The 10080-nt window shown below is 55.8% G+C and overlaps 2 protein-coding genes across 2 annotated transcripts in view; one reads left to right on the forward strand and one right to left on the reverse strand.

Annotated features, from left to right (window-relative positions):
* Positions 1-2152, reverse strand: part of EMH_0007030 (uncharacterized protein) — a gene marked incomplete at both ends in the record, with an annotated part of 13018 nt that extends 10866 nt beyond the window's left edge. Inside the window, 3 exon segments of the mRNA XM_013497790.1 lie at positions 593-671; positions 1171-1539; positions 1902-2152. Coding sequence (XP_013353244.1) covers positions 593-671; positions 1171-1539; positions 1902-2152 — 699 coding nt within the window.
* An 866-nt stretch (positions 2153-3018) lies between these two features.
* Positions 3019-9608, forward strand: EMH_0007040 (elongation factor Tu GTP binding domain-containing protein, putative; the record flags this gene model as incomplete). The annotated part of the gene is made up of 9 exons (XM_013497791.1): positions 3019-4278; positions 4527-5750; positions 6053-6226; positions 6375-6862; positions 7122-7392; positions 7612-7710; positions 7942-8250; positions 8642-8857; positions 9456-9608. 9 exons carry the CDS (start codon positions 3019-3021, stop codon positions 9606-9608), a joined length of 4194 nt encoding a protein of 1397 aa, XP_013353245.1.
* Between the last annotated feature and the right edge of the window lie 472 nt (positions 9609-10080).

Raw genomic sequence — 10080 nt, forward strand, 5'->3', positions numbered from 1 at the left:
CAACAGCAGCAGCAGCAACAGCAGCAGCAGCAAATGCAGCTGAGTTAAAATCATTCCAGCAGCAGCAGCACCCGGAGGCACATAATAAACACAGAAAAACGAATAGCAACAGCAGCAGCAACAGCAGCAGCAAGTGCAGCAGCAAGTGCAGCAGCAACAGCAGCAGCAGGAGACAAATGAACATAACAGAAGAAGACAGAAGCAACGGAGACAGGAAAAACGAATGTATAGACAAAACGCAAACAGAGAATATGCAAGTGAGAGACAAAAGAGACACAAAGGAGACAAAAGAGACACAAAGGAGAGACATGAAGGTAAAGAAGCAGACAAAAAGAAGAGACAGAAGAGACAAAAGAAAGAGACAAAAGGGACAACAAAAAGAGGGAAAGGAGACAAAAAGAGGAGGAAAAGGAGACAAAAAGAAGAGAGAGAGGAGACAAACAAAAGAGAAAAAGCAGACAAACAAGAGAGAGAAAGGAGACAAAAAGGAGAGGAAAAGGAAACAAACAAAAGAGATAAAGGAGACAAAAAAAAGAGATAAAGGAGACAAAAAGAAGAGACAAAGGAGACAAAAAAGAGACAAAAGAAATACCTTAAGGTAAAGAAGGAGACGGCTCAGTACCCCCGCGCCGACATCCAAAAGAAAACGAGGAGACCCATCCGTGGTGTCTCTGCAGCAGCAAAAAAAGGAGACAAAAGGAGACAAATGCAAACAAAAGGAGACAAAAAGGAGACAAATAGAGATATATAAAGAAAAGAGGAGACAAATGGAGACAAAAGGAGACAAAAAGGAGACAAATGCAAACAAAAGGGGACAAAAAGGAGACAGACAGAGATAAATAAAGAGAAGAGGAGACAAAAGGAGACAAATAGACATAAATGAAGAGAAGAGGAGACAAATACAGACAAAAGGAGACAAAAAGGAGACAAATAGAGATATATAAAGAAAAGAGGAGACAAATGCAGAAAAAAGGAGACAAGAGGAGACAAATGCAAACAAAAGGAGACAAAAAGGAGACAAATACAGACAAAAAGGAGACAAAAGGAGACAAATGGGGAGAAGCACAGGCAGCAACAGCAGCAGCAGCAGCAACAGCAGCAGCAACAGCAGCAGCAACAGCAGCAGCAGCAGCAGCAGNCAGCAGCAGCAGCAGCAGCAGCAGGGCTTACCTCCAAAGAAGTAATGCATCTGCAAGCACTCTACCCTTAGCACTTAAAAATGCTGTTGCAACTGCAGGGCGTCGCCAGAGCCGCAGCTGCTGAATTCTGCTGCTGCTGCTGCTGCTGCTGCTGCTGCTGCTGTCGCTGCTGCTGTCGCTGCTGCTGTCGCTGCTGCAGAGGTTAAAGGCTCTGGGGGGCAGCGGAAAGGCCGTCTGGCTATCCGGAAGCTGCTGCTGCTTCGTATTCGGCTTCACCTGCAAGCGGGTGAGGGGCCCCGGGGCCCCCGGGGGCCCCAGGGGCCCCAGGGCTGCTGCTGCCTGGGGCCCCAGCACAGGGGCGAAGCAGCGGAGGTCCTGAGAGATGAGGTTTTGTAACAGCCTGCAGCAGGAGACAAAAAAAGAAAAGAAAGATAAAATAAAAGAGTCATAAAGGGGGATACAAGGAGAGAAAATAAACCCTAAACCCTAAACCCTAAACCCTAGAAAGAAGAGAAAGAAACAGCAACAACAAGCTAAGACATGCTCCGTGTCAGTGCTGCTGCAGGGGGCCCAGGAAAAACCCCAAAGGCTATCCCTCTTGGGGGCCCCCTAGGGGCCCCCTGAATAAGCACTCTTTAGATAGGGGGCCCCTGGGGGGCCCCCCAGCATTGCAGCAGCAAGTGAGGTGGGGGGCCCCATGCAGCAGGAGACAAAAGGAGACAAAAAGAGACAAATGGAGACAAAAGGGATAGGGGGGCTTACGAAGCAGCTTCAGGCCCGGATATAGAGAGGAGGCCCCTAGAGGGTACTGCAACGAGGGCCCCCGCAGTTAAGGTACTAAGGCCCCGCCGCTGCTGCTGCTGCTGCTGCTGCTGCTGCAGCAGCGGCTGCTGCTGCCTTAGGGGCCCCCCAAAGGGCCGCTGCAGGGGCCCCCCAGCGAGACATAGGGCCCGGGGGCCCCACAGGGCTCCCAAAGGTCGGCTCCTGCAGGGTATACGGGCCCCTATCGCCATTAAGGAGGGCGCCGCCGCCTAGGGTTTAGGGTTTAGGGTTTAGGGTTTAGAGGGGGAGCTATATAGGGCGTAAATGCAGCAGGAAAGAGTCTCTACTTTTTACTTTTGCTGCTGAATAGGAGATAAAAACAGCAGCAGACGACGACAAGCAGCAGCAGCAGCAGCAGCTGCAGCAGCAGCAGCAGCAGCAGCAGCAGCAGCACGCAGCAGCAGGCTGAGCAACGTGCAGCGCCAGAGGGTGTCTATATAGGAGAAACAAACAAATGAATGAATTGTCTTAACAGCCAAAAAAACAGACAAAAACCAAACACAAACACCAGCATACATACATGTATCCTGCGCTGCAGCAGGGGCCCCCGGGGGCCCCCTTGCTATTGTATATAGGGGGCCCCTGCCTCGGTGTCAGGCCCTGTGTAGAGCGCGTAAATATCTTTTTATCTTTTAGTAATATTAATTATATAAATGTAAACAATACAAACTAACTCAGTTCCCCTTGCTTGCTTTTATTTCTCTCTTTTTTGTACACAGGGGCCCCGGGGGGCCCCTACCGAGGCCTTGAGGCCTCACAAGGGCCCCCCCTTTTTTCCCTTTGGTTGTTATAGATGCATCATTTGAATCTGTTGCTTTTCTTTTGATCCTTTTCTCTTCTTTTTTTAAGTTGTTTTTAAGCTCAGGGCCCCGCAGGGGCCCCCAAACCCACCTGCGCCGACAGCCTGTCTGGGGTTTGTCTGTCCCTTGAGGGGGCCCCCCCCCTCCTACGGAGCAGCATACACCTCCTTCTTGAAGGGGGCCCTTTATAGGGGCCCCCAGGGGCCCCCAGGGGGCCCCGCTTCCACAGGCAGCGCGCGCAGGCAGTCTTTGTTGGGATGCTGGGGGCCCCCCGGAGGGTACAGGCCTTCTTTCTTTGTCTCTGCGTGCTCATATCGCCTCTAGGGGCCCCCTGTATTGTTAGCTCGCTGAGGGGGCCCCCATCAGGGGCCCCCTGGGGGCCCCCAAGGGCCTCCTGTCTATCGTTCCTTCACAAGGCAACGCTGCAGCCCCCCGTACCCCCTCCGTTATGCATTGCAGGGGGCCCCCGCCTCTCCCTCTCCCCCCCTTGCTTTGCCTATAAGAATGAAGAAGGGGCAGCGCAGAGATCTGGGGCCTCGGGGGGGGGCCCCAAGCCCCCGTTGGGGGCCCCTAGGGCGATAGAGACTGGGTACACAACCCCAGAGCAGAGGAGACAAACACCTTTTTATAAGTGGAGACAAGAAAACAACAGGGATGCCTTTCAGGGGCCCCCTCGAGGGACTGTCAGCACGGGCCCCTGGCCTAGGGCTGGCGATGAGGGGCCCCCCGGGGCCCCGGGGGGGCCCCCGGGGCCCCAGAAGAGGAAGGGGGCCCCCACCCGTCAGGGGCCCCACAGAGAGGCTTCAGTTGCGCCGGGGCTGCATGCACAGGGGCCCCCTTCTTCTGGAAGGGTACAGACTGCTTCACATACAACCAGGGGGGCCCCTGCTTCTTCCTTCTATCATCAAGCGGGGGGCCCCCAAGGTACCTTAGGGCCGCCTGAACCCTTTCTGGACCGCATGAGGCCCCCTTTAACAGCACCAGCAGCAGAAGCAGCAGCAGCAGCAGCAGCAGCAGCAGCGCCAGGTTCTCTGGCTACACCAGCAACAACGCCATCAGCAGCATCAACATCATCATCATCATCAGCAGCAGCAGCAGCAGCAGCAACGCATCTATCCCCGCAGCATAGAGGTGCATGGGGGGCCCCTCCAATTTCCGGGTATTCTTTGCCTGGCCATTCTCCCCATTTTGAACCCCCTAGGGAGGTGGGGGCCCCCCTGGGGGCCCCCCCAAGGGGGGCCCCCACTGGGGCCCATAGAGGGGCCCCCGGGGCCCCCTGGCCTGTAAGCTCGGGGCCGCAGCTGCGAGAGGGCCTCTCCGTGCCTGGCGCATGCATTAGGGTTTGGAGTCGGTACGCCATGCTGCAGCTGCTGCCTTCTGATATAGGGGGCCCCCAGGGGCCCCCAGGGCCCCCCGGGGGGCCCCCCAAGATATTTGGGTTTCTTCATATATCGGGCCTCAGGAGGAATGGGCAACCTCTCTCTCCGGCGGAGCTGAGAGCCCTTGACCTCACAACAGTAAGTTAGTGTCTTGCTGCTGCTGCTGCTGCTGCTGCTGCTGCTGTTGCTGCTGCTGCTGCTGCTTTTGATAGTGTTATTGTTGTTTGTTGTTGTGTTTATTATTTCTTGTTTTTTATGCTTCTCTACAGGATGTATTGAACAGTGCCCTTTCCTTCTGTGTTTTTGCTTATAGATCATTCAACTATGCTGCTGCTGCTGCTCCTTCTGCTGCTGCTGCTGCTGCTGCTGCTGCTGCTGTTTTACAGATATTACCTGTGGGGGCCTCCCGCACCGTGGAGCTTCTCAAGGCGCCTACAGCCGCCACCTCCAACCGATGGCAGCTAGCTCTGCATCTGACCCAAAGTGACCAGGGGCCCCCTGGGGGCCCCCTGCTGTCTAGGGGCCCCCAGTCGTCTGGGGGCCCCCAGCTGTCTAGGGTCTTCCCCCCAGAAGTGTCTACAGGACGGCGTGAGAAAGCCACTGCAGATGGGGTTGGGGGGGGCCCCTGGGGGGCCCCCGGGGGGCCCCTCCACGGGTTTTTTGACGCTGCTGCGTCTGCTGAAGAAGAGTACCCTTTGAGGGGGCCCCTGGATAGCGACAGCCACCAGGGGCCCCTTGATTCTGCCGGAGATGAGGGTGGGGTTGTTGTACTTGAGGGGCTTGAAGGGGTTGGTAGACGGCGGCTGCAGCAGCAGCAGCAGCAGCAGCAGCGCTCCCAAGGACGAGGAGGTAGGGGCCCCCGTAGCCGTCGGGGGGCCCCCAGCCGATTGGGTACAAGAGAGAGAGAAAGGGAGACAGGAGAATTTCTGTTTAGTGAGGAGACAGATGCTGATGATTTGGCTTCGCTAGGCTTCTTAGGGGATATGGGGGGGCCCCTAGACAGCAGCAACAGCAGCAGCAGCAGCAGCAGCAGCAGCAGCAGCAGTATCATAACAGACCCAGACAAACACTGGGGCCCCACAGCTCAGGATGACTTTGCTGCAGCAACAGCAGCAACAACAGCAACAGCAGCAACTGCAGCAGAAACAAACACAGAAACAACGGGTAAAACACCACCTGCTGCTGCTGCTGCAGCTGCAAGGGCCTCTCATGCTGACTCCTTGGGGGCCCCTAAAGGGGCACATGTTTCAACTCAGGGGGCCCCGCAGCGTCGAGAGGGGGCCCCCAAGGGGGGCCCCCCACGTCAAGGTGGGGCCCCCAAGGGGGGCCCCCCCCGTCAAACTGGGGCCCCCAAGGGGGGCCCCCCACCTGCAGAGGAGCTGCAGCCTCGCGCTGCTGTCGTAGCAGTGCTAGGGCACGTAGACCACGGCAAGACAACCCTGTTGGGGGCCCTCCGCCTTATAAGCAAACAACAAGAGGGGGCCCCTGGGGCCCCTGGGGGCCCCCCTGGTAACAGCCAGGGTACTAGGGGGGCCCCTAGATGCATCGGGGGGGCCCCCTATATAGAAAAGGAGGCAGGGGGTATCACCCAACGTATTGGCTGCTTTCAGGTAAACCCTAAACCACAACTTCTGTTTCTCCTGCTGCTGCTGCTGCTGCAACTGCTGCTGCTGCTGCTTCTACTGCCGCAGCTTGTGTTGCTGCTGCTGCTGCTGCAACTGGTGGTGTTGTTGCAGCTTGTGCTGCTGCTGTTACGACTCGTGTTCCTGCTGCTTCTGCTGCTCCAACTGCTGCTGCTGCTGTTGCTGCTCCAACTGCTGCTGCTGCTGCTCCAACTGCTGCTGCTGCTGCTCCAACTGCTGCTGCTGCTGCTGCTGCTGCTGCTGCTGCTGTTGGTGTATGGTTGTTTCAGGTGTATCTACCTGCGTCGGTGTCTGCATCTGTCCCCAGCGTTACCTTCTTAGATACACCTGGCCATGGGGCTTTCTCTTGCATGCGTTTGAGAGCAGCAAAAGCAGCAGATGTTGTGCTGCTGGTTGTGGCTGCGAATGAAGGACTGCAGCAAGAGACTAGACACTGTATTCAGGTCTGAACCATATAGGGTTTAGGGTTTAGGGTTTAGGGTTTAGGGGTTAAGGTTTGGGGCCTAAGGTTTAGGGTTTAGGGTTTAGGGTTTAGGGTTTAGGTGGGGTGTATTGGTGTTTTTTATTTTTTTTTTTATCTTCTGGTTCTAGGCATGCAAGGATCTATCTCTGCCGATTGTTGTCGTCATAACAAAGACAGATTTAGTTGGGGGCCCCCCTAAGGGGGTCCCCCACGGTGGGGGCCCCCCTGGGGTTTCACTAGGGGGCCCCCCAAAGGGTAAGGACTTTCTGTCTGGGGCCTCAGGCGCGCGAGTGTTATCGGACTTGGCTGCTGAGGGTTTACTAACGGAGCCATTGGGGGGCCCCGTGCAGGTGGTTGCTGTGAATGCAAAAGGGTACCTGGAGTGTTTTGGGGGCCCCCCAGTGGGGGGCCCAGGGGGCCCCCAAGAGGGGCCCCCAGGGGGCCCTGATGACCCCTACGGCATGCAGCAGCTGCTCGAATGTATAGCCTTGCAGGCAGAGGAGATGGGCCTCAGGGCCTCTCCTTATACACAGGGACGGGGCCTCGTGCTGGAGACAAGCTGCAGCAAAGCAGCAGGCGGCAGTGCAATCGTTTTAATAAAGGAAGGAACCATCAGGTGGGGCCCCCACATCCTTCAAATACTCTGCAGGGGGGGCCCCTGCAATACACACACAGCCACGTGCAGCGGGGGCCCCCAACGGGGGTACATGGGGGCCCCAAAGGGGTTAGCGGGGCCCCACCAGGGCTAGGGGGGCCCCCCACGAGAGAAGTAGTAGCAGTAGAGGGGGCCCCTGGGTAGTGAAGAGCAAGTTGAGAGATATATCTGGGGGTTGAGGGTTTAGGGTTTAGGGTTTAGGGTTTAGCATGTGTTGCAGGGTAGGAGACTGGGTGGTGGGGGGCCCCACAATATGCCGTGTGCGGAGCTTGCGGTGGCCCGAGGTACTGCCTGGGCGCGTAGGGGGCCCCCAGGGGGCCCCCAAGGGGGCCGCCAGGGGGGCCCCCGGGGGGCCCCCTGATGGCACGCTTCGTGCTGCTGCTGCCTCGCAAGCAGCAGAAGTTTTTGGGTTTGCTGCGGATGCTCTGCCCCCTTTGGGGGAGGAGATAAAGGTGGTGGCGTCTGAGGCAGAGGCAAAGAGAGAGAGGGAGGTAAGGATATATATAAATAAAAGCAGCAGCAGTAGCAGCAACAGCAGCAGCAGCAGCAACAGCAGCAGGAACAACAGCAGCAGCAGCAGAGGGTGTCTTGAGTCGGTTTGGGTCGGTGATATATTTCTCCTTCAGTGTTATATATATATGGTTGTGTTCTTGCTGCTGCTGTGACTGTTGCTGCTGTTGCTGCTGCTGCTGCTGCTGCTGCTGCTGCAGCGCCGCCTCAAGGATCTGAGCATATCAGGTGCAGCAGCAGCAGCAGCAGCTTCTCGAGAGCGGGTGCTGGCTGCACTGCAAAAGGACCAGTCCCTGGAGGTGAGCTGTTGCTGCTGCTGCTGCTGCTGCTGCTGCTGCTGCACTTCTGCTGCTGCTGTTGCTGCTGCAGCAACAGCAGCAGAGACAAAGAAGTGGCACACTGTGCATGCAGCAAGCACGAAAGATACAGGGCAAGAAACGCAGGAAAACCCTGCTGCTGCAGTTGCTGCTGCTGCTGCTGCTGCTGCTGCTGCTGCTGCATGCGCTGCATCCTTGCTGCTGCTGCTGCAGGAGTCTATATTACCTGTAACGATCCGTGCGGGGGCCCAGGGCCCTGCTGCTGCAGTTGCTGCTGCTCTTGATGGTCTTGCTGCCTATCGTACCTCTCCTGGGGGCCCCTGGCAGTTAAGCCTCTCCAACGCTCCCTGTGCAGCGGGGCCCCCCGCAGGGGCCCCGGTCGGGGGCCCCCCAGGGGGGCCCCCAGGGGGCCCCCAAGTGGGGCCTCCTCAGGGGGGGCCCCTAGGGGGCCCCCCAGGAGGAGACAGGTGTTCAGGTGTTGGTGAAGGAGACAGCTCAATGCAGCCGAAAGAAAGGAGACAGGTAAAGGTGATGAAAGCTGCAGCAGGAGAATGCAGTCCCCAGGATGTTTTGAGTTGTATAGACGGAGACAAACATGCGGGGGTGCTTGTTGCCTTTGCAACAAAAATAATTAAAACAACAAGAGTAAGATTTGTATACAGTTGATTATATTAATATATATATTCTAGGGTTTAGGGTTTAGGGTTTAGGGTTTAGGGTTTAGGGTTTATGGGTTCAGTATAAAGATACTCGTTAGTAATGCATTTCTTTGTAATATATTCATCATAAATATATTTAGCTCACACACACCTATATATATATATATATATATATATATATATATATATATATATATATATATATATATATATATATACATATATATTGGGGTGTATACGCATGTGAACTGCAGCAAGCAGCAGAAGCAGCGGGGGTCCAGCTGGTAGAATGTAACGTCATCTATGACGCTCTGCATGCAGTGCAGCAGCGGCTGCTGTCTCCGCAGCTCTTTGGGGCCCCGGGGGCCCCCGGGGGCCCCGGGGGCCCTGGGGGCCCCGGGGGCCCCGAGGGGGTACAGAGCCTTCGTGGGGCCCAGGCATCTGTAAAGCAGCTGTTCCCCCTCTCAAACGTAGGTCTAAACCCTAAACCCTAAACCCTAAACCCTAAACCCTTGTGTGTGTGGGGTTTGTATGAGTTTGTGTGTAGCTGTGTATTTGAGGGTTTTGCTTTTGTAGATGTTTAGGGTTTAGGGATTAAGGGGTTTGTTTATTGTAACAACATAAGATAGAGTGTAGGGTTTATATTTGGGGCTTTGTTTTCTACATGCATGCATGCATGCATGCATGCATGCATGTATGCATGTATGCATGCATGCATGTATGCATGCATGCATGTATGCATGCAGGGTTTAGTTGTTGCTGGCTGTGACGTTCTGAGCGGAAAACTGAGGAAAGGAGACACCATAAGAATCGAGAGAAACGGCCGCTGCATCAAAGAAGTACGTGAGGGTTTAGGGTTTAGGGTTTAGGGTTTAGGGTTTGGGTAATGGGTTGAGGGTGTGCAGTTGGCTGCAGCAGCAGCAGCAGCAGCAGCAGCAGCAACAGCAACACCTGCAGCAGCAACTAGAGCAGTTACAGCAGCAGGATTTTCACCATCTATATCCAAATTTTGGGCTGCATGCATGCGCATGCATGCGCATGCATGCGTGCATGCATGCATGCATGCAGGCCGCTCGCATTGTCTCCTTGCGGGTGGGGAAAGACCCCAAAGAAAGTGTCTCCGCTCCAGCAGAATGTGGGGTTTTGGTCGACTCCTTCAAGGACTGGCATCTAGGAGATGTACTCACCGTCACAGGGGGGCCCCCAGGGGCCCCCAACTGAACCCTTTTAATTTAACACAAAGGGAAACAAATGGGGGGCCCCCAGCCAGGGGGGCCCCCATCCAGGGGGGCCCCCGTCGAGGGGGGCCCCCAACCAGGGGGTCCCCCATCCAGGGGGGCCCCCATCCAAGGGGGCCCCCATCCAGGTGGGCCCCCATCCAGGGGGCCCCCCCCCCATCAGGGGCCCCCCAATCAAGTACCCTCCCGCCACCCTATAAGGGGCCCCACTTGGTAGGGGGCCCCCCCACCAGGGGGCCCCCCTGGCAAGGGGCCCCCCAGTCAAGGGGCCCCCAAGGCACGTGTAAATACGAGATGAGTTAGGGTTTGCTTTTAATTGTATTGATTGAATTTATTAGTTTTTGTATTTATTAATATATTTGTATTTGTCTGTGTATTGTCTCACCCCCCCCACCCCCCGCTATATTTTCTTTGTTTCGTTTCGGGTGTATGTACACCCCATAGCACAAAAAAAA

The sequence above is a fragment of the Eimeria mitis genome, genomic scaffold, assembly GCF_000499745.2.
Source record: "Eimeria mitis Houghton genomic scaffold, Emh_scaff293, whole genome shotgun sequence".
NCBI classification, from domain to species: Eukaryota; Apicomplexa; class Conoidasida; order Eucoccidiorida; family Eimeriidae; genus Eimeria; species Eimeria mitis.